This window comes from Bufo bufo, chromosome 6, assembly GCF_905171765.1.
Source record: "Bufo bufo chromosome 6, aBufBuf1.1, whole genome shotgun sequence".
NCBI classification, from domain to species: domain Eukaryota; kingdom Metazoa; phylum Chordata; class Amphibia; order Anura; family Bufonidae; genus Bufo; species Bufo bufo.
Genome location: NC_053394.1, coordinates 132,220,129 through 132,247,892, shown reverse-complemented (window position 1 = coordinate 132,247,892; position 27,764 = coordinate 132,220,129). Strand labels below are relative to the sequence as shown.

Genomic DNA, 27,764 nt, shown 5'->3' with positions numbered 1-27,764 from the left:
GGAATGTCTACTAGGGCTGTTGCCCTTGCAATGAATGTTCATTTCTCTACCATAAGCCGTCATCAAAGGCGTTTCAGAGAATTCGGCAGTACATCCAACCGGCCTCACAACCGCAGACCACGTGTAACCACACCAGCCCAGGACCTCCACATCCAGCATGTTCACCTCCATGATCGTCTGAGACCAGCCACCCGGACAGCTGCAGCAACAATCGGTTTGCATAACCAAAGAATTTCTGCACACATGCTTACATTCGATGGCGTCTGGCACATTGGAGAGGCGTTCTGTTCACGGATGAGTCCGGGTTTTCACTGTCCAGGGCAGATGGCAGACAGCGTGTGTGGCGTCGTGTGTGTGAGCGGTTTGCTGACGTCAACGTTGTATATCAAGTGGCCCATGGTGGCGGTGGGGTTATGGTATGGGCAGGAGTATGTTATGGACAACGAACACAGGTGCATTTTATTGATGGCATTTTGAATGCACAGAGATACCGTGACGAGATCCTGAGGCCCACTGTTGTGCCATTCATCCACGACTATCACCTCATGTTGCAGCATGATAATGCACGGCCCCATATTGCAAGGATCTGTACACAATTCCTGGAAGCCGAAAACATCTCAGTTCTTGAATGGCCAGCATACTCACCAGACACGTCACCCATTGAGCATGTTTGGGATGCTCTGGATCGGCGTATGCGACAGTGTGTTCCAGTTCCTGCAACTTCGCACAGCTATTGAAGAGGAGTGGACCAACATTCCACAATCAACAACCTGATCAACTCTATGCGACGTAGATGTGCCCCCCCCCATATACCAACTGATCACATATACTGTACCTATTGATCCTATATATATATCTCAGATACCTACTGTTCCTATATATACACATCCCATATATCTATAGGCCCTATATACACATATCCTACATACATGATACTACATTTACACACACACCACAGATACCATACCCACTGATACCATATATAAACACTACCCCATAGATATCATATCTACATGAACACCACTTTTCACAGCAAACAGAGGTCTTAAAAATATTAAAGAACTGACATACTTAGCAGGGAATTATTTATATGTATAATAATAACAGTGGTGGCTCACTCCTGGTTAGCTCTGGCGTGGTGCTTCCAGCCCGAAAAGAGGGAACACCCAAACCTCTGGGTAATAGGTAATAAAACTAAAGTGGGCGGTCACTCATACAATCGGCATATATAAAAAAAATTATTCACAACATATATTGCACATAAAACATTTGTACATAAAATATTAAAACACAATGCGTGGGACCGAATCGCTATGATTAGCAAACTGCAATTTCACAACCGTTCCTAGAGCACTAGTTCCCACATGGGACCATAATAATGCAAAGATGTATAGATGTCTCTGAGTACTGAGGTCGCAATAAGGTCGCACTAGCGTAGTATCCCAATGTACAATATCACATTACGCACATGTACTGTGCCTATGGAATTCTTCTTATTAATCTCAGATTTCGATCAAGTCCCGCTGATGCACTAATAAACGAGTCTTTCAAAGTCTCTAAGGTTTTTCTCTTACTTCCTTCCTTGTGTGTAATCCGGATAATCACCGGCGGCTTGACGAGGGGCGAGCGGAGCGGAGGATTGTCAGCGTCTCGCTTCGCACTCCTCGAGCCGAAGCAACTTGGTCTCGCGAGTGTACGCAGGATTGTCAGCCGCGTTATTACCTTAGTCGCTGTATATTCAAATGCTGGGAACGGAGGTAGTAAGGTGTTCGTTACTTTTTCTTCTGAAGTTATTTCTGTATGGCCATACAGTTCTTTAGGAGGACTTTGTAGCGGGTGCGTCCACCTTCCAACCAGACGCGTTTCGGGATATTGCGCTATCCCTTCCTCAGTGGTTAGGTGTTTCCCGACATGCCTCCTTCTTTTATATTGCCTTTTATATTGCCTCTAATTGAATCCAGACACCTGATTTTCCATCTTCTCCTTAATTCAAAAAAGGGGGGTTGCAATGTCCATGTGTTTTGTTTGCGACACTTATTGCGATTTATTACATAGGTGGGTTTTTTGTCTAGGTGCGTTTTTTCATCTCGATGTTCCTCATACGGTGGTACACTACTGCATGTAGTGAAATTTAAATCTGCAGTTGCTTATGGTCAATAGCACAGATATATTGTTTTATGCAAAAAGGATTGTCATAAATGTAATCATCAAATAGATGACATCTATAAATAATACTCAAACATGTAAAATATAAAAGTGTATATATGATTCTGTACACAAGTGACAAAAACGATCTTGATATCGTATTCTTATCATTATTCAGTTATATATAGTTGCAAGAAAAAGTATGTGAACCCTTTGGAATGATATGGATTTCTGCACAAATTGGTCATAAAATGTCATCTGATCTTCATCTAAGTCACAACAATAGATAATCACAGTCTGCTTAAACTAATAACACAGAAAGAATTAAATGTAATTACCATATTTTTATTGAACACACTAAGTAAACATTCACAGTGCAGGTGGAAAAATTATGTGAACCCTTGGATTTAATAACTGGTTGAACCTTCTTTGGCAGCAATAACTTCAACAAAATGTTTCCTGTAATTGCAGATCAGACGTGCACAACAGTCAGGAGTAATACTTAACCATTCCTCTTTACAGAACTGTTTCAGTTCAGCAATATTCTTGGGATGTCTGGTGTGAATCGCTTTCTTGAGGTCATGCCACAGCATCTCAATCGGGTTGAGGTCAGGACTCTGACTGGGCCACTCCAGAAGGCGTATTTTCTTCTGTTTAAGCCATTCTGTTGTTGATTTACTTCTATGCTTTTGGTCGTTGTCCTGTTGCAACACCCATCTTCTGTTGAGCTTCAGCTGGTGGACAGATGGCCTTAAGTTCTCCTGCAAAAAGTCTTTATAAACTTGGGAATTCATTTTTCCTTCGATGATAGCAATCCGTCCAGGCCCTGACTCAGCAAAGCAGCCCCAAACCATGATGCCCCCACCACCATACTTCACAGTTGGGATGAGGTTTTGATGTTGGTGTGCTGTGCCTCTTTTTCTCCACACATAGTGTTGTGTGTTTCTTCCAAACAACTCAACTTTGGTTTCATCTGTCCACAGAATATTTTGCCAGTACTGCTGTGGAACATCCAGGTGCTCTTGTGCAAACTGTAAACGTGCAGCAATGTTTTTTTTTGGACAGCAGTGGCTTCCTCTGTGGTATCCTCCCATGAAATCCATTCTTGTTTAGTGTTTTACATATCGTAGATTCGCTAAAAGGGATGTTAGCATATGCCAGAGACTTTTGTAATTCTTTAGCTGACACTCTAGGATTCTTCTTCACCTCATTGAGCAGTCTGCGCTGTGCTCTTGCAGTCATCCTTACAGGACGGCCACTCCTAGGGAGAGTAGCAGCAGTGCTGAACTTTCTCTATTTATAGACAATTAGTCTTACCGTGGACTGATGAACAGCAAGGCTTTTGGAGATACTTTTATAAACCTTTCCAGCTTCATGCAAGTCAACAATTCTTAATCGTAGGTCTTCTGAGAGCTCTTTGTCTAGGAGTTCACATACATTTTCCACCTGTACTGTGAATATTTACATGGTGTGTTCAATTAAAACATGGTAACATTTAATTCTTTGTGTGTTATTAGTTTAAGCAGACTGTGATTGTCTATTGTTGTGACTTAGATGAAGATCAGATCATATTTTATGACCAATTTGTGCAGAAATCCATATAATTCCAAAGGGTTCACATACTTTTTCTTGCAACTGTATAGTGTATACTTGGTGTGAGACGTTTCTGGAGAGGATGGGGGTTTGTACAACAGTGATGTCACCGCAACAAGTGGGGCTACTTGCGACTTTTTGACACCAAAAAACTGGAAGAAGGAGAAGTCAAGAACTCCCTCTCTAAGGCTACTTTCACACTGGCGGTAGGACGGATCCGACAGGCTGCCCACCCTGTCGGATCCGTCCTGCCGCTATTTTGCCGTGGCGCCGGACTGATGCTTCGTCTCCATTGACTATGATGGGGGCGGGGGGCGGAGCTCCGGCGCAGCACGGCAGTGCACGGCGAAAGGCCGCCGGACTAAAAGTACTGCATGTCCGACTTTTTAGTCCGGCGGCCTCTCGCCGTGCACTGCCGTGCTGCGCCAGAGCTCCGCCCCCGTCCCTATTATATTCAATGGGGACAGAGTGGCATCCGGCGGCATGGCAAAATAGTGGCAGGACGGATCCGACAGGGTGAACAGCCTGTCAGATCCGTCCTGCCGCTAGTGTGAAAGTACCCTAAGTATACTGACAAAATGCATTTTCATTATACAAAGATTTAGCTTTATGTCCCTTAATCTCTTTAAAGAGAACCTGTCATATTGAACATAGTGTCTGAGCTGCAGGCAGCATGTTATAGAAATAGACGTAGGATCCAGCAAATTAAATAAAAAAATTATTTATTTCTTCCAAAGATTTTTTTTATTTCATTCGCTGGATCCTACGTCTGTTTCTGGAATTACTTCAGAGTGTGAATACCACCCAGATCTGTGCTGAATTGGTCAATTGACCTCTCCACCTGATTGCTGGACACTGCTGCTTTCTCTTAAAGCATGTTATAGAGCAGGAGGAGCTGAGCAGATTGATGTATAGCTTTATGGAAGGGGGGCAGCCAATAGCAGGCTGAAACGGGAACGAGGCTCCTTAGCATCACCCGGGAAAATGCAGCAGTGGCCGTGCGGGTGTCAAAAGTGACACGGGTGTCGGGGAGCCAGGTAAGTACAACCTATGTGAGGGGCCCTGGGGCTTGGGGAGGCATTTTAGGGGTTGGATAACCCCTTTAAAGTGGCCTAATAGAAAGGAGCTAACAACCCCTATGTCCTGTTCTAGAGGTCAACAGAACCCCTGGAGATATCACCAGCTACAAAAACCAGGAAAACAGATCAGAGAAGACAAAACGAGACATAAACATCACTGAACACGAAAGACATAATCCTGGACAAACAGGCAAGGTAAACAGTGGCAGATGGATCACCACTGGACCTAGTGCAGCGGTTTGACTTGGAGCCAAACCCTAAGGGCGTTGTCTAAGTGAACCATCAATCTTCACAATCCTAGATCCGAAGTCACTTTGCTGAAAACTTAATTTTAATGCTTTACGGAGATTTATCTTTGTACAGCATTAAAATGTCTGTACGGGCTCCAGCTAGGAATTCGTTATCACTGAAGTCTCACGGGATTTCAGTGAATAACTTCAGGATTTGATTTTTCAACTTGAAAACCATTTTAAAACTTGGTTCTGAAGTCGGCTTTGGTACCAACTGGTACCGAATCCGACTTTGGATACCTGTTTTAAAATGGTTTTCAAGTTAAAAAATCAAATCCCAAAGTCATTCACTGAAGTCCCGTGAGACTTCGGTGATAACTCATTTTGTCTCGCCGGATCCCATACATTTTAATGCTGTACGGAGACAGATCTCTGTACAGCATTAATGAAGTTTTGAGCGAAGCAACTTTGGATCTAGGATCCGAAGCTCACTTCACTTATCCCTACCCCTGATGGTGGAGATAGACTTTCCCGTGGGTTCACCAGGTCGCTACCTCCTGGGATGGTCCTGATGCACTTAGCCGAAACCTGCAAGATAACCGACGCTCGTGCATAACACCAGCGGTCCAAGCACAAAAACCAAACAGAAACTGGATCCCAAACAATCAGAAACATAGGACACAGTTCAGACATAAACCATGCTGAAACACAGACAAATGCAGATGCCCAGACCCCATACGGAACAGATGCATGGCAGTCACAGACAGTTCTGCTCAGACATGAGACAGGCAGATGACTGTACCCCATGCGGAACTAGATGCATGGTGGTCAGACAGAGCTGCTCAGATATGAGACTGGCAGATGCCTCGACCCCATGCGGAACAGATGCATGGCGATCAGTTAGACAAGGACAAAGACATGGTGACATTGATGAATTACCACACAGATAAGGGTAGAATGGTAAACACCCAGGCCAGGAGCATACACCCTGCATACAGCCAAGCTGGAGACAGACTGCTAGGCACAGCTCACAGGTCTAAATAGCTGGTCAACGAGAGAATCTGACCACCAGGCAATCAAGCACACAGACCAGTGAAACATTAACCCTATGAAAATAGAGCATACAGGTCACAGAAGACAGTTCACACAATACAGAACACCGCAGCCAGCACACACCGCACAAACAACCAGCATACACAGGAATAGTCAACCGCAGCCAGTACACAAGTACAGGCAGCCAGCCTACACGGCAACACAGTGTGACAGTGAACCATACTGTGATATAAGACAAGGAATACACAGGACACAGTTCACACACAGAAGGCCACAGCCAGAATGCAGCATACACTGGTAACAGCCCTCAGCCAGTACACAGAGCGCACGCAGCCAGCCAGCACGGCAATAAATGTCACAGTGAACTGCACCGTGACACCCTATTTCGGACAAAAAGGTGTTGTAATACTGTCACTCCTGGTTTTCCCCACTGCAGAAGTTACAGCATTGATATTATCTTTGTTTCATAATCTGTACCAATAAGATGTGCAGATCATTTCATGTGAATTTTAAAAATGGTGGGGTAATTGCCCTTTAAAGTAATACATTATTTTCCGTGTCAAGTGTGCGCTCATAAACTTGATTGACGCAAGTAAGAAAGACAAGTCTTAAGATTATCAATGAACATTTATTCAGAAAACGTTATAAAAAGAGGAAGAACTCCAAAGAGGTGAAGAAGGAACCCCATATAACCAGGAACATTCACCTTCTGTAAACGCCATCCTGGCTAGTGGAGGCACTTTAACTTGTTGCAGGGGTAAGGCCCCTCTGTCCGTCTCAGTGCAGGAAATAATATCACAGTGATAGGAAGCCTGCCCACGTTAATAGCATGACAATCCACTCCCCCCCCCTTTCCCTTGTAATGGATCAGCACCCAAACTATACCAAACTCCCACAGGATCAGAGGGTGAAATCTAATATTTCTAATGACAATATGATTCAGTATTAATGCCCCTCTGTCTGCCTCACTGCAGTAAATAATACCATAGTGACAGGAAACCTGTCCACATAAAAAATACAATCCCCACCAAGTAATAGTAATATAGTAGCTGGCTAAATATACTAAGCTCCTACAGGGCCAGAGGGTGCAATATGTTATTATTAGTGATGGAGACATTTAGAAGCCATTCTTAATAATGTGTGGTCAATGGGAAGACAATGATTTATTTTGCAGTAATTGACACAGTTTTGGTGGAATTAACGGGACAGTCCACCAAATTTCTGAAATGCCACATTGGCATGTGCAATGCTAAAAGGGCACATTGCTCACCCCAGCATGCCTGTAGAGGCCCCTTGCCACCCAATCTATGACATTTCAGAAATGTAATCAGAAAGCGGAAGCCCCCACTAATAACCTTGATACTGTCTGCGACGTGTATCTACAGTATGTCGCGTTGTGTATTACACTATCATATATAACTATCTAAAACAATAGCATGTAGATATAATATTCATATATTTATATAGCAATTATTATACAGACCTGCCAGAACCAGCAGAGCCTAGAAATAAATATTGTATAGGGAGCTGATATTTACATATATATTACAATATGTATATTATATAATCTGCGATGGCTGCAATGGTCATGGCAGGCACTATGCTACACGTTGTGTAAGTTACCCTAAGTGGCTCATTTCCAACATGCAAAAGAAGCATGCTGCCCTTTATTGCTTATTTAAAGGGAAACTCCTTTTAGAACTGAAATTGGGGTTGTTTTCCGCAGGGTTTACATTTTATCCTGGAGGTCATTTCAGTGGCCATGTCAGCCACCATCAAAGGACAGTGTTGAGCACCCACTAAAATCTGCGTATCTATGTAATACAATACAAATATGCAACTAAATTTCCTAGGAAATCTTGGTCTTCGCAATGGCTTTCTGCTCTCAGGCCTTGCTTAGGGTACTTTCACACTAGCGTTTTTCTTTTCCAGCACTGAGTTCCGTCCTAGGGGCTCAATACCGGAAAAGAACTGATCAGGTATATCCCTATGCATTCTGAATGGAGAGTAATCCGTTCAGGATGTCTTCAGTTCAGTCTTTTTGACCGTTCAGGACGGAGATAATATCGCAGCATGCTACGGTTTTATCTCCGGCCAAAAAAACGAAACACTTGCCTGAATGCCGGTTCTGGCATTTTTTTCCATAGGAATGTATTAGTTCAGTATCCGGCATTCAAAATATTGCAATGCCGGATCCGTCCTTCCGGTCTGCGCATGCGCAGAACTTTAAAAATGTTAAAAAAAAATAGAAACTGATCCATTTGTCTGTATGACAAACGGACAGACGGATCCGTTCTTGCAATGCATTTGTGAGACGGATCCGCATCCAGATCCCTCTACAAATGCTGTCCGGTTGCATGCAGATTGCCGGATCACTCTGCCGCAAGTGTGAAAGTACCCTTACTCCTTGCATGTAGATAATAGACAACCCCTTTAATGTCTGTTATGTGCAGTTTCAAGTTCCACCACACCCCTAGGCAATGATTTTCCATAGACATCAATGAAACAGCGCCTCCATTTACAACCTTGCAATGATCTTAGTCAAATGACTGAGCCTTGAATATATAAGGTTTGTAAATGAGCCTTGCTGTATACGATCCTCGCAGGACGAAGGTGGAGTGACACAAATATCATCACGTGATGAGAAAACAGCGATATCTCACAAAGCTGAAGGTTTCTTCACATAAATATGATTTATGAATATAGATTATAGGACTTTGCGTTTCCATACAGTGAGGCCGGCCTGGCTACAGTTCCATCTTTTAGCCTGTAGATTAGGCTGTATCACCTTTTAGCCTGTAGATTAGGCAGTATCACCTTTTAGCCTGTAGATTAGGCTGTATGTCATTGCTAGGAAACCTTCTTATTATATATTACAGGAGAACAATATGTAATTTACTAACTGACTAACACGTTGAATAAAGGGACCCACCTTTCATATACATTAAGTGCTCTGTTCATGGGGTCTGTAGTATTAGATACTAACTAGTTAAAACTAATGCAAAATCAGAATATCGGCTGACAGTTTCCATTGGCACCCATTAGGATAGGTTTACCAGTGCCCCCTAGTGGCTGCACCTCAATTCTGCCGCCACTGATGGGGTTCTTATTTCCTAAAACATAACTGAACCCCTTTAGGAACTAATAGTTCTCTTCTCAATACTAAAAGCTTTAATGACATTATATCTAGACCTGAAATTGTGTTGTAAAGCATCACTCCCATCATTACCTGAATGATTAAGTCCTTTGCAACTAGCAGAACTGAGGCTATCGAGGGCACAGCAATGCAGAACTCTTTTTGGCACTAAGAAAGACGATAAGGATATGCGGAAGCACTCCGACCCGACATATGCTAATAAATGTGTGGAGCAGAGATCTATGACTTGCAGTGGGGTTGGAGTTACTCCTATCTATACTGTTCCATCAGTGTGTCTCCAGAATAAGAATTCCGCACAGATACAGGACTGAACTGTAGGACTGGACTTTTTGGAAAAGGGTCGGGTCGGGAGAGATGTTGGCCCCACTCCGGCTGTACATGATCCAGTGTACGTATATGAACAGACGCCATAATGCAGGGATCCACAAGAGGTTATAAGGGAGTCTAGCTGTCAATCAGTCTATCCCAGCGTCCTAGGTCACCGCTGGTTCGATGCTGGTGTGCGCCAGTCAGCCTCCAGAAGAATTCACCCTAGGAGAAGTTTCCAAACGAAGCTGTAAAGAAAAGAAGACATTAATTTAAAAAAAATGCAAACCTCCCACAATTCTCTAGAGAACAGCCCTGGACAGACACTGAACCAGCAAGGTGAAACTGCTGGAAACTAGCAGAATTGTAAATGCAGCTCTGGATGTGACTAGACTATAGGATCCGGCCTTGGCTCACTACAAGCGTCTGCAAACATATTAAAACAAGTTTTCATGCGTTAACCTCTTCTGTACCTTGACTAAGCAACTGCAGATTACGGACTTCCTCGCGTACTTGCAGCTGTAAAACCTGCTGTAGAACCTCTTGCCGCTGAGACTCATGGATGATCCCCATGCGCTGCAACTTCTCAGCGTTAAGCCTCAGCAGAGCTCGGCCTGAGAGAGGGAAAGGCAGGAACAGGTCTGTGAGATTCCCTGGCTTGTATGGTTACTAAATGCATGATGAATTATGTATGCTACATTGTCGTAAATGGAGCATGTGGAATGTAGAAGTAAACAGCAAATCTCCGCACTACCAGACCTGACTCCATGAAAAAAGATCAGGGAGATCTTATCTGGATTCATCTTCCTTCTGTATGCACAGAGACATCTACTCCTCCGTATTTATCCTACCCGCATACTGATTGCCTCCTCTACAATGTGTGTCTGTCTGATTCCCTGCTCTCCATAGATCCCAATGTGTGCCTCTTGCAATAGATCCCCAGTACTTCCTCTGTATATATCCTGATTCTCTATAGTTCCTGATTTCAGTAGATCCTGATTCTCTACAGATTCTAAGTATGCCTCAGTAGATCCAAAATCCGCAATCTCTCCTCTCTATAGATCAGCAATCTCTTCTCTGTGGATCCTTATTCCCTCATCTCTATAGGCCCTGATTTTCTCACCTACCTATAAATCCACAATCTCTCTTCTCTATAGATCCCTGTAGATCCTAATTCTCTCCTCTTTCTATAGATCCTGATTGTCCCATCTGTCTATAGACCCACAGAAGTTCTCTCTGCTGTGTACATCGATACCCTCTGCTTTGCATAGGTCCTGATTCTCTCTTCCCTTTACATTGATTCCTACCTTTCTATAGATGCCAATTCTCTCTCATATACTGTCCTCTTTCTATGTATTCTGATACTTTCCTCAAATTTTTGTAAAGATCTCTATAGGTCCTGGTTTCCTCTGCTCTATAGATCTGTAGTCTCTCCCCTCTATATATCTATATTTTATCCTTTCTATAGATCCTGTCATCCCTATAAATTTTTGTCGTCCCCCCCCACTCTATACATCTTGATTACCTCCTGTCTCTATAGATCAGGGATGCTCAACCTGCGGCCCTCCAGCTGATGTAAAACTACAACTCCCACCATGCCCTGCTGTAGGCTGATATCTGTAGGCTGTCTGGGAATTATGGGAGTTGTAGTTTTGCAACAGCTGGAGGGCCGCAGGTTGAACATGCCTGCTATAGATGCTAATGTTCTCTACAGATCCTGACTTCACTCTTTCTATTGATACCTATCTATTCTCTCTTCCCTGTACTTCTATGTTCTCTCCTTTCTACAGATCCTGCCGTCCCTATAAATCCTTCTTCCCCTGTCTTCTATGGATGCTGATTACCTCCCTTTTATATGGATGATGATTTTCTCATCTCTACAGATCCTGTTGTCCCTATAAATCCTTCTTCAGACGTCTTCTATGGATGCTGATTACCTCCCTTTTCTATGGATGATTTTCTCATCTCTAAAGATCCTGCTGTCCCTATAATCCTTCTTCCCTGTCTTCTATAGATGTTGATTACCTCCTTTTTCTATGGATGATTATTTTCTCATCTCTAAAGATCCTGTCGTCTCTATAAATTTTTCTTTCCCTGTCTTCTATAGATGTTGATTACCTCCTTATTCTATGGATGCTGATTTTCTCATCTCTAAAGATCCTGTCGTCTCTATAAATCCTTCTTCCCCTGTCTTTCATGGATGCTGATTACCTCCCTTTTCTATGGATGATTATTTTCTCATCACTACCAATCCTGTCTTCCCTATAAATCCTTCTTCCCCTGTCTTCCATGGATGCTGATTACCTCCCTTTTCTATGGATGATTATTTTCTCATCACTACCAATCCTGTCTTCCCTATAAATCCTTCTTCCCGTTTTCTATAGATGTTGATTACCTCCTGTTCCATGGATGCAGATTTTTTTCATTTCTACAGATCCTGATTTCTTTCTAACGATCCCTACTCTCTCTTCCTTGTACTTGATGTTTGCTCCTTTCTGTTGATCCCTATTCTCATTCTAGAGATGCTGATTCTCTCATCCCTATAGATCCTAATTCTCTTCTCTTTGCAGCTATTAATTCTTTCCCTGCGCTCTGAGTTTATCCTCCCCCATCAGCTTATCATTTCACTGGTCTATTTCACTCCCTCCCCTCTTCCTAATCTTCATCTCTATCTCCCGGGGGGCAGACTGCCCCCTCTCAGTACTTTATCTGCGCTGTGCATTAAGACTTTTAGCCCGTGCCGCCTCAGGGTATGGATCTCACAATGTGTGCTGGTGCGTGTCTGCTGGTATTTTAAAGCCGTCAGATGATCTTCGCTGCTGCCTGCGCAGGACGTTGAGACACAGCACTGTGACACGCAGCCGGTTAGGCTCTACTAATATACCAAGCATCTCACATGAATGACAGGCGGAGAGAAAGAGGGACATCATACCATAGAACAACTGCTCTAATCATCTGCTGCGAAACGACAACTCTCTGTTTACTCTGACAGCCATGGGTGGTTAGAAGAGGCTGGGAGTTGTCATTTTACAACAGGTGGATAGCCGCAGCTACTCTAACTTAGAGTAAGTAACCTACAGCAATGTAAAGCCAGGACGAGCTACCTGTGATAGCGTGGTGAGAAAAGGCCTCGACATAAGTTAGATAGTTGTGTGGACAGTGTTTCTTCAGCCACTTGCACACGTCTTGCTGAGTCCACAGGACGACTGGTTTAGTGAGGCAGCTGAAGGACGGACTAGTGTGATATATGCCGTATTGATCGCTGGGTCTGACCTGCACAGGGGACAAACCAAGAATTATTCAGTGCAGGCAACATGCAGCACCAAGCATCAGGTACTGCACGCTGCCTGTACATTATTCTGCCCCCCCATCCCATTTATTTTTCTGTTCCATGCACTACCACCTTATATCTGTACAGAATAAAATACACTACACATTTATCTCCCTCATAACACACCTCCATCACTGCACATTTATAACACACCTCCATCACAGCACATTTATAACACATCTCCATCACTGCACATTTATAACACATCTCCATCACTGCACATTTATAACACATCTCCATCACTGCACATTTATAACACACCTCCATCACTGGACATTTATAACACATCTCCATCACTGCACATTTATAACACATCTCCATCACTGCACATTTATAACACATCTCCATCACTACACATTTATAACACATCTCCATCACTGGACATTTATAACACACCTCCATCACTGCACATTTATAACACACCTCCATCACTGGACATTTATAACACATCTCCATCACTGCACATTTATAACACATCTCCATCACTACACATCTATAATACATCTCCATCACTACACATTTATAACACATCTCCATCACTGCACATTTATAACACACCTTCATCACTGCACATTTATAACACACCTCCATCACTGCACATTTATAACACATCTCCATCACTGGACATTTATAACACATCTCCATCACTGCACATTTATCTCCCTCATATATAACACATCTCCATCACTGCACATTTATAACACATCTCCATCACTGCACATTTATAACACATCTCCATCACTGCACATTTATAACACATCTCCATCACTGCACATCTATAACACATCTCCATCACTGCACATTTATAGCACATCTCCATCGCTGCACATTTATAGCACATCTCCATTGCTGCACATTTACAGTATAAAACGTCCATCATTGCATGTGTTTAAAATGTGCAGTGAGGAAAATATGTTATAAAGGTTGATGCTTTATAAATGTGCAGTGATTAAAATATGTTGTATACCTGCAGTGAGGGTGATATGTTATAAGTATATAGTGAGAAAGATTTGTAATAAATGTGCAGTAATGGTGATGTGTTATAAATGTGCAGTGAGGGTGGTGTATTATAAATGTACAGGTTGACTTATGTGTTATGAATGTGCAGTGAGGGTCAGTAATATGCACATTTATATCCCTCACTGAAGTGCACATATATATCATATCACTGTCACTGCACATGCATATCACATCTCTCACTGCACATTTATATCACATCTCTCTCATTCCACATTTATATCTCTTTCACTGCAAATTTATCTCCTTTAATGCGCTGTGCATTTACAACTCATGTCCCTCACTGCACACTGATCTCCCTTACTGTGCACATTAATAACATGTATCCATGACTGTACATTTATAACATATCACAAACACTGCACATTTACACATCACATCAATGCGTATTTATAAAACATCACAATATAGCAGCAGCACATCCCCCTAATTGCACTGCACATTTATAACGGTTCCCATGCATTAATAAAATACAGCACTTGTGTCCTCCATGATAACTTATCAGTACAGGACAGCAATGTCCATTATACATATAGCTGACTGCATTTGACAGTAGATGTGCCGCACTGCGCCTCACTCATTTCATGCATCATGATATCTAGACCATTATTGCAATACCTCAGCACAAGGGTAATGTCCATATGACAGTACAGTGGCTATGAACAGCTCACCGTAATAATTAGAGTACCCAATTATCCTCATTGTCCAAGGAGGTCACACATGAGCTGTCCAGAAGAGCCCCCTCTCCTCGTGACTGTAGTGTACACTCCTTCCAGAGACTCTAATACAGCTCTCTCTCTCTCTCTATATATATATATATATATATATATATATATATATAGGGGATTTGCTCTGGTAGACAGGCTTGCGGACGCAGTATAGAGGCAACAACAATGTCTTTAACTTAAACGGTTCGGTGTTTATTCACACATAAGGATAAGCAAAACAAAAAGTCAGTTTCAAGGAAAACAGTCACCTTGAGTCTGGTGTTTGTTCACACCATGCAGCAATGCAGACGTCCTTGGACACAGCAGAAACCACCTGCTCTCACGCCAATAAGGAAGCAGACCTTTACCCAGGCCCAAACTCCCAGGTCCCAACACAGAGACTGACATAGCTTCACTGACAGTGCTGCCTGTGTCTTATAGCCCAAACCAAGACCCGGCCTGGAACGTGGGGAGAAGCCACCCACCCTGCACTTTGGCTGCTCCCAGTAAGAGACGGCCAGGATCGTCTTTACAGCAAACCATGTCAGCCAGCACTAGCTGCCATGGACACATGAAATTACCGGCTCTTACCTCACCGAGGCCAGGAATCTCGGTGACACATACCTCCTGTCAATGACGGACCCTTGCGCCTTCCTACAATAAATATATATATATATATATATATATATAAAATATACAGTATGTGTATATATATATATATATATATATATATATAATATACAGTGTGTGTATATATATATATATATATATATATATATGTACAATCATCAGAAAAACAAGGTACACCCTTGTTGAATTGTATGGTTTTACATATCAGGACATAATGAAAAAAGATTTGTTCCTTAGAAGGTTTTACAATGAGGTACTCCTATGAAGAACAACACAAAACAGATTCCACCATGTCACTATTCAACAAAAATGAAGATAAAATGGAAAAGCCATGTGTGAAAAACTAAGTCCACCACATAAATCAACATCTTGTAGAACCACATTCAGCAGCAATAACTTGAATTAATTGTTTTCTGTATGACCTTATTAGTCTCTCACATCGTTGTGGAGGAATTTTGGACCACTCTTCTTTACAACATGGCTTCAGTTCATTGGAGTTTGAGGGCATTCATTTATCCACAGCGCTCTTAAAGAGGACCTTTCATCTGGCAAAAAATTGTGAACTAAGTATCATGATATATACAGCGGCGCCCAGGGATCTCACTGCACTTACTATTATCCCTGGGCGCCGCTCCGTTCTGCTGCTATGTCCTCCGGTATGTTCGGTCACTTGGTTATAGTAGGAGGAGACTGCCCTTGTTCTCCTGGGTGTCTCCTTCTCCTAGGCTGTAGCGCTGGCCAATCGCAGCGCAGAGCTCACAGCCTGGGAGAAAAAAATACAGCGCTACAGCCTGGGAGAAGGAGACGCCCAGGAGAACAAGGGAAGTCTCCTCCTACTATAACCAAGTCCCCTAAGTCTCTGCCTACTATAACCCAGTGACCGAACATACCGGAGGACATAGCTGGAGAACAGAACGGCGCCCAGGGATAATAGTAAGTGAAGTGAGATCCCTGGGCGCCGCTGTACAGATCATGACACTTAGTTCACAATTTTTTGCCAGAAGAAAGGTCCTCTTTAAGGTTCTTCCACAGCATTTCAATTGCGTTGAGGTCTTTGACTAGGCCATTGCAACACCTTGATTCAGCCTTTTTCTTTTTCTGTTGTAAATGTGCTCGGGATCATTGTCCTGTTGCATGACCCAGTTTCAGCCAAGCTTTAACTGTCGGATAGATGACCTTGCATTTGACTACAGGAATCTGCAACCTTCGGTACTCCAGCTGCAGTGAATATATAACTCTATGCATGCACACTTGCTAAGCTGTTCTTGTAACTCCGATAGAACTGAATAGAGCTTTCTGGGAATTGTAGTTTCGGAACAGCTGGAGTGTCTGAAGTTCCTGATCCCTGGACTAATACTTTGGTATAAGTCAGGGGTGGCCAACCCGCCGCTCGCGAGCCGCATGCGGCTCCTTGAGCCTTCAATTGCGGCTCGCAGGGGAGCGGTGCGTAAGTGAAGCGCTGGAAGGCTGGAACGAGGTGGAAGAGTGGAGAGGACTCAGAGCGCCGAGAGCGGGCACGTGACTCAGTCACTCACTGCAGCTCCGCGAAGCTGCAGTGCTTAACTCCGCCACCAGCCGTCAATGTGCCCGCCCACGGCCCCACACCCCCATCTGTGAGTGTGTTTGTGTGTGACCTAATGCCCGCCTCCAGTCTTCTCAGTGCCAGCCCAGCAGCCAGATTCATCAGACTGCAGGCTGGGTCTATGGGGGCGGCAAGAAGTGGCGCAGCAAGCAAGGAGGACCTGCTTCCAGCTCCATAGTAAATTTTAATGAATGTTAATGGTGGACAGCAGGGCAGTGGGCACTCAATCAGAGCAGCAGTGGCAGAGAGACTCACTGAGGCCAGCAGCAGCCATTTTAGTCCATTTACAGCCACTCTGCAGCTTTGGCTCTAATCTGACTGAAATGGCTGCTGCTGGCCTCAGTCTCTCTGTCACTGCTGCTCTGGCTTTTGTTTTCACAGGTGCCACTGCCCAGCACACCAAGTGTGTTTGAGCATATGGCTGGTCGTCTAAGCATGGGCTGTCATCTGAGCATGGGGGGGGGGGGTCATCTCTGAGCATGGGGGGGGTCATCTGAGCATGGGGGGGTCATCTGAACATGGGGCGGTCATCTGAGCACGGGGCGGTCATCTGAGCACGGGGTGGTCATCTGAGCATGGGGCGGTCATCTGAGCATGGGGCGGTCATCTGAGCATGGGGTGTCATCTGAGCATGGGGCGGTCATCTGAGCATGGGGCGGTCATCTGAGCATGGGGTGTCATCTGAGCATGGGGCGGTCATCTGAGCATGGGGTGGTCATCTGAGCATGGGGTGGTCATCTGTGCATGGGGTGGTCATCTGAGCATGGGGTGGTCATCTGAGCATGGGGTGGTCATCTGAGCATGGGGCGGTCATCTGAGCATGGGGCGGTCATCTGAGCATGGGGCGGTCATCTGAGCATGGGGCGGTCATCTGAGCATGGGGTGTCATCTGAGCATGGGGTGTCATCTGAGCATGGGGTGTCATCTGAAAAATCTTGAAACACATTGTGAAAAACAAAGATTGCCAGAATTCTCACTAAAGGTGTCTACATTACATGTAGGAAAGGTGGTTTAAATGCACTTTTAAATGTTTGATAACTCAATTGCAGTAATACTGTCGTGTGCACGCATATTTGTGTAAACAGATAGCTTGTGGCTCCTGGCAGTCATACGATTTTTTTTTCTGGCTCTTTGTGTCTGTAAGGTTGGCCACCCCTGGTATAAGTGATTTAATGGTCAACCACCTCCCTACCCATAATGAGGGGGGGGGGGGGGGGGGGGGAATCACAGCCTTGTAGGCCGCTAAGCCTGAGGTCTATGAGGCAGTAGACGGGCGCAAGAGGTTGCGATGCCATCACTGTGACCTCCTGTGGTGGGTCTCCTGTGATCATGTCATGTGGTGATGTACTTGGGACCGCCTGTGCCAGGACGCGGCAACACAGGCTACGCATGACAGACAGAGGCAGGGGAATGGTAGTGAGCTGTTTTATTTTTTTACACTAAAGGTCAACACTCCCGTGGGCAACATCAGGGGAAAGCATTATATATAACTGGCACTACTTTGCGGGGCACCAAGGGAGGAGAGCATTATATTTAACTGGCACTGAGAGGGGGTCATCATCTACTGGGCTCTATGGGCAGGTGAAAGCGGAGGACCATTTTATACTGGAACTGGGGGGGAAGCATTATAGATATAAAATATGTATTGAAACTACAAGGGGGCATTAAAATACAGAGAGCACTACAGGGGAGTTATAACTGCAGGGGGCATTGTAACTACAGGAGGCACTGCAGGAGGGGCTTTATAAATACTGGGGTTCTATAGTTATATTATTACTACTGGGGATACTTATTGGGCACATTATGGAGGGCATTGCTACTACTGGGGGCACTCTTGGGGAATATTATCACTATTTGGGGCACTATTACTAATGAGAACAGTCTGGGAGAACTATTACTATGGGGGGATCAGTATGGCACTAATATTTCTGACAGTATAGTGTTTGTGGGTATGGGGGGCACAGTCTTGGGAGGAGCATCAGGTTGACAGTGTCCTTTATAAATTTGGGGACTGCTTTGCAAAATGATGTGCCATATAGTAACACTGGTGTCTTCTTATGTGTCAGAGGAGGCTGCACACCCCTGACCAAAGATGTCTGCCTTTGATGGTTCAGACCAAATGAAGAAGAAAAGGGAAGATGTCACCTGTAAGTCACTGGATCTGTTCTTGACTGCTTCTTTTCAAATGTGTTTTAATATCTGTATTAGTATATAAGGTCACTTAAATTTTAATTTTTTTATTGGGGGACGGGGGGGGGGGGGGGGGGGGGGGCGGGGGAAAGGATTTACCTGCTCCGGCTTGGGCACCAAAATACCTTGTCCTGGCCCTGAGCCCCTGTGATAAATCTGGTGCAGGCCTACACAGCCTGTCTAAGCTTACAATCTGTTTCAACTGTTCAGAATTTTGCCATCAGTGAATAGAAGTTTTTTTGTTCCCATCCTGATCTCATGCTTCTCATCTAGCTACAGTTGTTCTCTCAGTGATATAAACACATGAGGAGGCCAAATCTGCCCTGATAGTGTGCTGCAATGTATCAGGGCAGGTAAGGGCTCTTTCACACTTGCGTTCTTGTCTTCCGGCATAGAGTTCCGTCGTCGGGGCTCTATGCCGGAAGAATCCTGATCAGGATTATCCTAATGCATTCTGAATGGAGAGAAATCCGTTCAGGATGCATCAGGATGTCTTCAGTTCCGGAACGGAACGTTTTTTGGCCGGAGAAAATACCGCAGCATGCTGCGCTTTTTGCTCCGGCCAAAAATCCGGAACACTTGCCGCAAGGCCGGATCCGGAATTAATGCCCATTGAAAGGCATTGATCCGGATCCGGCCTTAAGCTAAACGTCGTTTCGGCGCATTGCCGGAGCCGACATTTAGCTTTTTCAGAGTGGTTACCATGGCTGCCGGGACGCTAAAGTCCTGACAGCCATGGTAAGTGTAGCGGGGAGCGGGGGAGCAGCATACTTACCGTCCGTGCGGCTCCCGGAATTAATGCCGCAAGGCCGGATCCGGAATTAATGCCCATTGAAAGGCATTGATCCGGATCCGGCCTTAAGCTAAACGTCGTTTCGGCGCATTGCCGGAGCCGACATTTAGCTTTTTCAGAGTGGTTACCATGGCTGCCGGGACGCTAAAGTCCTGACAGCCATGGTAAGTGTAGCGGGGAGCGGGGGAGCAGCATACTTACCGTCCGTGCGGCTCCCGGGGCGCTTCAGAGTGACGTCAGGGCGCCCCAAGCGCATGGATCATGTGATCACATGGATCACGTCATCCATGCGCATGGGGCGCTCTGACGTCACTCTGGAGCGCCCCGGGAGCCGCACGGACTGTAAGTATACCGCTCCCCCGCTCCCCACTACTACTATGGCAACCAGGACTTTAATAGCGTCCTGGGTGCCATAGTAACACTGAACGCATTTGGAAGACGGTTCCGTCTTCAAATGCTTTCAGTACACTTGCGTTTTTCCGGATCCGGCGTGTAATTCCGGCAAGTGGAGTACACGCCGGATCCGGACAACGCAAGTGTGAAAGAGGCCTTACACGCATTGGTCTGGAGTCCAGGATGTTTAGCTAACAGAGGATTTTCTACACTGGATACTGCAAGCAGAGAGCTTGAAACGGGTGAGAAAACTAAACACAACGTACAATCAGGTCCATAAATATTGGGACATCGACACAATTCAAAAATTTTTGCCTCTATACACCACCACAATGGATTTGAAATTAAACCAACAAGATGTGCTTTACTTGCAGACCGTCAGCTTTAATTTGAGGGTATTTACATCCAAACCAGGTGAACGGTGTAGGAATTACAACAGTTTGCATATGTGCCTCCCACTTGTTAAGGGACCAAAAATAATGGGATATAATAATAATCATAAATCAAACTTTCACTTTTTAATATTTGGTTGCAAATCCTTTGCAGTCAATTACAGCCTGAAGTCTGGAACGCATAGACATCACCAGATGCTGGGTTTCATCCCTGGTGATGCGCTGCCAGGCCTCTACTGCAACTGTCTTCAGTTCCCGCTTGTTCTTGGGGCATTTTCCCTTCAGTTTTGTCTTCAGCAAGTGAAATGCATGCTCAATCGGATTCAGGTCAGGTGATTGACTTGGCCATTGCATAACATTCCACTTCTTTCCCTTAAACTCTTTGGTTGCTTTTGCAGTATGCTTTGGGTCATTGTCCATCTGCACTGTAAAGCGCCGTCCATGGAGTTCCGAAGCATTTGGCTGAATATGAGCAGATAATATTGCCCGAAACACTTCAGAATTCATCCTGCTGCTTTTGTCAGCAGTCACATCATTAATAAATACAAGAGAACCAGTTCCATTGGCAGCCATACATGCCCACGTCATGACACTACCACCACCATGCTTCACTGATGAGGTGCTATGCTTAGGATTATGAGCAGTTCCTTTCCTTCTCCATACTCTTCACTTCCCATCACTCTGGTACAAGTTGATCTTGGTCTCATCTGTCCATAGGATGTTGTTCCAGAACTGTGAAGGCTTTTTTAGATGTCGTTTGGCAAACTCTAATCTGGCCTTCCTGTTTTTGATGCTCACCAATGGTTTACATCTTGTGGTGAACCCTCTGTATTCACTCTGGTGAAGTCTTCTCTTGATTGTTGACTTTGACACACATACACCTACCTCCTGGAGAGTGTTCTTGATCTGGCCAACTGTTGTGAAGTGTGTTTTCTTCACCAGGGAAAGAATTCTTCAGTCATCCACCACAGTTGTTTTCCGTGGTCTTCCAGGTCTTTTGGTGTTGCTTAACTCATTGGTGCGTTCCTTCTTTTTAAGAATGTTCCAAACAGTTGTTTTGGCCACGTCTAATGTTTTTGCTATCTCTCTGATGGGTTTGTTTTGTTTTTTCAGCCTAATGATGGCTTGCTTCACTGATAGTGACAGCTCTTTGGATCTCATCTTGAGAGTTGACAGCAACAGATTCCAAATGCAAATAACACACTTAAAATGAACTCTGAACCTTTTATCTGCTCATTGTAATTAGGATAATAAGGGAATAACACACACCTGGCCATGGAACAGCTGAGAAGCCAATTGTCCCATTACTTTTGGTTCCTTAACAAATGGGAGGCACATATGCAAACTGTTGTAATTCCTACACCGTTCACTTGATTTGGATGTAAATACCCTCAAATTAAGGGCCCATTCACACGACCGTATGAACGGATCCGCATCCGTTCTGTATTTTAGGGGATAACATACGGAAGCACTTCCGTATGATCCGCATTTTTGCGGAACCATAGACTTGAATGGGGCTACGGAACGTTTAATGCGGACAACTATAGGACATGTGAGTTTATTTTTGCGGATCCACGGAACTATGGATGCGGACAGCACACGGTGTGCTGTCCGCATCTTTTCAGAGCCCATAGAAATGAATGGATCCGCATACCATCCGCTAAAATGCGGAACGGATGCGGATCCGTTTATACGGTCGTGTGAATGGGCCCTAAAGCTGACAGTCTGCAGTTAAAGCACATCTTGTTCGTTTCAATTCAAATCCATTGTGGTGGTGTACAGAGCAAAAAATGTTAGAATTGTGTCGATGTCCCAATATTTATGGACCTGACTGTATATATAAAAATTGCAGAACTTTTCATTCTACAATGATTTAAAGGGGTTCTCTGGGAATTAATAAAATTACAGAAATACTTATAGAGAATTATCTGTTGTATTACTTTGTGAGAACAGTATTCCTCTACATCTCCTACAATGTAACAGTTTTACCAAACCAGACATTTTGCATTCTCTCTGCGATCATCTTTCTATCGTGTGAAAGAAACCCTCTTTTAAAGGGGCTGTCCATTTTTATTTAAATTAGGCTTAAAGGGGTTCTCCAGGAATTAATCAAATAAAATGTCTGAAAATAATTAAATATTACTTTATTATAAATATATTCCCAAATACCTTTCATTAGTTATAATGGCTCATTTTGTTTAGGGAGCAATCATCAGGGGAAATAAAATGGCCGCCATCCTATTAGTACACACAAAAGCTGTTACTTCACAACACTGAGCTAAAGCGCTGCCTCATCCTCCTCTCTGCTCTGCTTGTCAGGGATTATGATGCTGAATAAAGCTGATAAGATCTTCAGCTGAATCTCTGCAGGATAGAGTGGGGATGTGACTGATGAGCAGCAGCTCTTGTATGCAGTCTCCATTACCACAGTCTGTCCTGTCTGTCCTCTCTGTACTTCATGTCTCCTCATAAACTCCATTCCTACAGACATTCAGCTGAAGATCTTATCAGCTGTATTCAGCATCAAAATCCCTGACAAGTAGGAGAGGAAATAATGGCCAGAGGGTAGAGGGAGGCGCTCATAGGGTGAGTATGTTCGATAAGTGGATAATCCACAATAAAGATTAGTTTGCTCACCTATTTGGGTTGCACCTATTTGGGTGCAACCACAATGAAGGCTAAATGTAGATGGTTCACAGTTGGTGCAGTCAGGGTTTGTCCAAACACCTTGGGCCGGAGCCACCCCACCACTGGGGAGACAGTAGGGATGAAAGGACGCTTGACTTTTTATTGGTAGACAGTCTACCAATAAACCTGAAAATTGCGAAATACCCAGTTGTGAAAGTGCGCCTCCTACTGTCCATACGTTTGACTGAAAAAGTCAAGCATCCATCATCCCTAAGTAAGAGAGGAGGATGAGGCAGCTATTTAGCTCAGTGTTGTGAAGTAACTTGGCCTGTGTGATTAGTGTGGATGTAGCAGGACTGCAAAGTGGCGCAATAACATCACCCAGGACACTTATCATATGTTCTCAGGAACTCCAACTCAGTGTTGGAGTTCCGGAGAACATATGATAAGGATTGGGCCTCATCTCCTGAAGTTCTGGACACCATGGCTGCACATCTGACAATTGGACACATAATTCCTACAAGTCTACAGTAGAGTTGTGTCTATTCATAGCACAACTCCCTAAGATGAGCCTCCACTTTTTTGTTCTATCAACCAGCTCCATTATTCTGGAACATACTACCCTATGGTGCGCTCTTTCTTTGCTTCTTTAGCGACTACATGCCTAAACCTATAAACTGCTGTGTGATTAGGACAGGTTTTGTGTGTACTACGGTAATAGGACGGCGGCCATTTTATTTCTCCTAATGATTGCTCTCTAGACAACATGAGCCATTATAACTAATGAAAGGTATGTGGAATATATTTATTATAAAGTAATATTTAAGTATTTTATTTTATTAATTCCTAGAAAAATCCTTTAAGCCTCATTTAAATAAAAATGGCCAGCCCCTTTAAGAGAGGGTTTCTTTCACAGGATAGCAAGATGATCACTGAGAGAATGCAAAATGTCTGGTTTGGTAAAAGTCTTACATTGCAGGAGATGTAGATAAATACTGTTCTCACAAAGTAATACAACAGATAATTCTCTATACAGACACTGAGCCAGCAGGGAGAAGCATATATTCCACATATAATCACCCATATGGTGGCAAAAGCGACGTTTCAAGCTTGAAAAAGGCTCATGCTTGAGCCGAAACGTCGCTTTTGCCACCATATGGGTGATTAAAAACAAACTTTTTTGAAGAAAACGCTTGGAGTGCAGTCCGATTTTTTATATTTTATATATATATATATATATATATATATTCATAGAAAAGGTCAGGCAGCACTCCTTTTTAACAATTATACGGTGCCCGCGGTGGTCCCTCGATGCAGGGCGGGTAAACAAATAAAGAAAAGTCTGCAGCACTCCTTGAAGTAAAAATGTGCAGTTTATTCACACATGTCAGAAAATTGACAACGTTTTAGTTCTCTCACAGAACCTTACTCAAGTCAAGTCATATATACAACATTAGTAAGGCAAGGAGACAAGGAAATGACTGATAAGTGATTACCTGTGATACTTCTGTGCCAGGCTGTTTAAGCAATTTGATGGTCCTGCTTCCAGCTGATCGGTGCCCCCGGCCATCGTGCCATGTCAAGCTGTTGCCAAGCTCCCGCCGTAAGCGATGGTTCAGATTCTCAGAAGACACTGTGTGTTCCAGAAGGTTTCGGCAAAACCGAAAGTGGGCGGCAGCTGTTAAACCATAATGCAGGGTTAAATCAGACTACAACTACTGACCTATGTGTGGCATGAGGGGTGACAGAAGTACATAGATTACCCAAAAAAAAAAAAGGGGGCGTACACAATGCAAAGCAAGACAATATTCTGCCCCTTTGGTGCTGGGTAATGCCAACCAAGATAGAAGTACCTGGTGCTTACTTGCCCTTCCCATCTCCTTTCCCCCAACCCTATTGCAGTGACAGTGGAGAAGGGAGTCCTTCACAGGTAAAGGAACACATTTTAAAAAGGGGCTTTCTATACAAGGACCCCATAGCAGTCATATGCGGTGCCTCTAGGATACGTATATCCTTGGTTACCTACCATATTTTTCATTTTATAAACACACTTTTTTCCCCAAAAGTAAGAGGAAAAATGTCAGTGTGTCTTATAAAGTTAATAGTAATCAGGGCTTCTATTATGGAAGCGTTCATTATCATTAGTACAGTAGAACCGGGGAGCCGTGAATGTAGCCCCCTTCTGGAGTGAGTTGGATCTGCCGTGTGACAGCCCCACCAAGAGCAGGAGAGGTAAGTTGTTTTGTATATTTTTTTTTGTCTGAGGTGAGGTCTGATGAAGATTGGGGGGTCTGATCTGAGGTTTGATGAAGATCAGGGGTCTGATCTGTGGTCTGATGAAGATTGGGGGTCTGATGAAGCTTGGGGGCATGATCTGAAGATTGGGAGTCTGATGAAGATTGCAGGTCTTATCTGAGTTCGGATAAAGATCGAAGATCTGATCTGAGGACTGTGGGTCTGATCTGAAGTGTAATGAATATTGGGGCTCTGATCTGAGGTCTGATGAAGCTTGGGGGTCTGATCTGAAGTCTGATGAACATTGGGGTCTGATTTGGAGGTGTGATGAAGATTTGGTCTGATGGAGATTGGGGTCTGATCTGAGGTCTGATGAAGATTGGGGGGGGTCTGATCTGAAGTCAAATGACGATTAGGGCTGTGATCTGAGGCCTGATGAAGATTAGGGGTCTGATGAAAATTGGGGGTATGATTTGGAGGTCTGATGAAGATTGGGGGTTTGATCAGAGGTCTGATGAAGATTAGGGTCTGATGTGAGGTTTGATAAAAAAATCTTTTTTTTCTTATTTTTTCTATTGTCAGGTGCATCTTATAGTGTGAAAACTACGGCATATATCACTACTGTATAAATACTCCATCCATGTAAACATGTGACATCATGAGGCAACATGATTGCATCTTCCCAAGCTCAGCCCTTGTGAACACGTACACTCCATATGTTTGCAAATATGCAACATGGAATATATTGGTGTTTTTTTATGTTAACCCTATAAAGAAAGAAAATCACATTCAGTACAACATAGGACCTCTAGGCCATGTATCTCATGCCTGCTGGTGTAGGGTACGAGGTCACTGGCAAGCAGAGGATCACCTGACCCATTGTCTGCAGCATGCAAGGATGTGAGGAGAATGCTCAGGAAGCAGGCTGATTATAGGGAACTGTACAGCGGCGGAGAACAAAGCTCCTCTTCTCCGTACTTTTATTTTCTCAGTGCTATTTTCACAGCGACGCCTCGGGCATGAAATTGAGTTACGGGGGAAAGAGGGGAGGCTATGGAAAAAAGGAACATCCAATTAGCATATTCATGTAATAAATGGACCAGACCAGCTAACATAATGGGGCTAATTTACTGTTATGGTCAAAAATATGTGACCCTCTTCTTAATGGTACATTAAATCATTCCAGTAACACCCAGGAGCACAAAGTGAAGCGTACAAACATACAATCTCCATAGATAAACACTAGAAGAAGAATGGATCACCACTGAAGAGTTTAGAGATTTGGTAGCATCTTCATAGGATGACATTTATCCCATAGGTCAGCTTGACTAATTTCTGCCCTACTTGACACATCCCAATCACCTGTAAGTGCTGCTGAAGTGAAAACATCTAGGAATAACTAAAGCTCCACCATGAAGTGATAGAGCGCAGGGCGAGACCAACAAGTGCTGATAAAAGGTGTGAAACACCCACCACCAAGATCCCTACTGCTTCTGTGAGCAGCATCAATGGAGCACAGGGCGAGACCACCAAGATCCCTACTGCTTCTGTGAGCAGCATCAATGGAGCACAGGGCGAGACCACCAAGATCCCTACTGCTTCTGTGAGCAGCATCAACACAAGAACTGTTCATCAGGAGCTTCATGGATTGAGGCTTTCAAGACAAAGCCAGGTTGTCAAGACTTGCAAAGTGTTAGTAGGAGTAGTGTAAAGACACCACAAATTGTTCCTTCCAGTTTTGTGTAAACAGTTTGAGGATAATAATGCCCACTGCAAAATGGAGGTCTAAAAAATAAAGTGACTGCTCTGACCGCAACCCCATTGAACGCCTTATAGGGTAAACTGGAGCAAAACTTCTGTGCCTAACTTCACATGTGAGACAATGGATAAAACTCGGCAGCCATTATCTATAATCTAGAGCAAATCCTTCTCAAAAGAGTGGAGGCTTTGGCACAAGACAGTAAACCTATACAGGCTCATCAGATAGTATCACACTTGAGAGGTTTAGATACAAGCCATAAGGTTTAGATACAAGCCATGAGAAAAACAAGATACATCCTCTTTGAATTCTATGGTTTTATGTATCAGGATATAACAGAAATTCATCTGGTTCTTAGCCCCTTAGCGAACAGCCAGATTTGGGCCTTAGTGAGCAAGCAATATTTTTTTTCATCATTGCATTCCAAGAACTGTAAACTTTTTTATTTTTCTATCAATATAGCTGTTATGACTCATGAGGGCTTGTTTTTTATGTTGGACAAGTTTTAGTTTTTAATGGTTAAACCTAGTGTACAGGATGAAAG

General features: G+C 43.9%; 1 protein-coding gene across 2 annotated transcripts in view; it reads right to left on the bottom strand.

Moving 5' to 3' along the window:
* Positions 1–8,563: 8,563 nt before the first annotated feature.
* Positions 8,564–27,764, bottom strand: part of SAMD10 (sterile alpha motif domain containing 10) — a 196,630-nt gene continuing 177,429 nt past the window's right edge. For both annotated transcript variants that reach the window (XM_040435142.1, XM_040435141.1), the window contains exons 2-6: positions 24,723–24,904; positions 12,668–12,836; positions 10,037–10,177; positions 8,918–9,811; positions 8,564–8,859 (exon numbers count right to left, since the gene is read on the bottom strand). In XM_040435142.1, the coding sequence (XP_040291076.1) occupies positions 9,789–9,811; positions 10,037–10,177; positions 12,668–12,836; positions 24,723–24,904 (515 nt within the window). In that variant the 3' untranslated portion in view covers positions 8,564–8,859; positions 8,918–9,788. The remainder of the gene's footprint in view (positions 8,860–8,917; positions 9,812–10,036; positions 10,178–12,667; positions 12,837–24,722; positions 24,905–27,764) is intronic.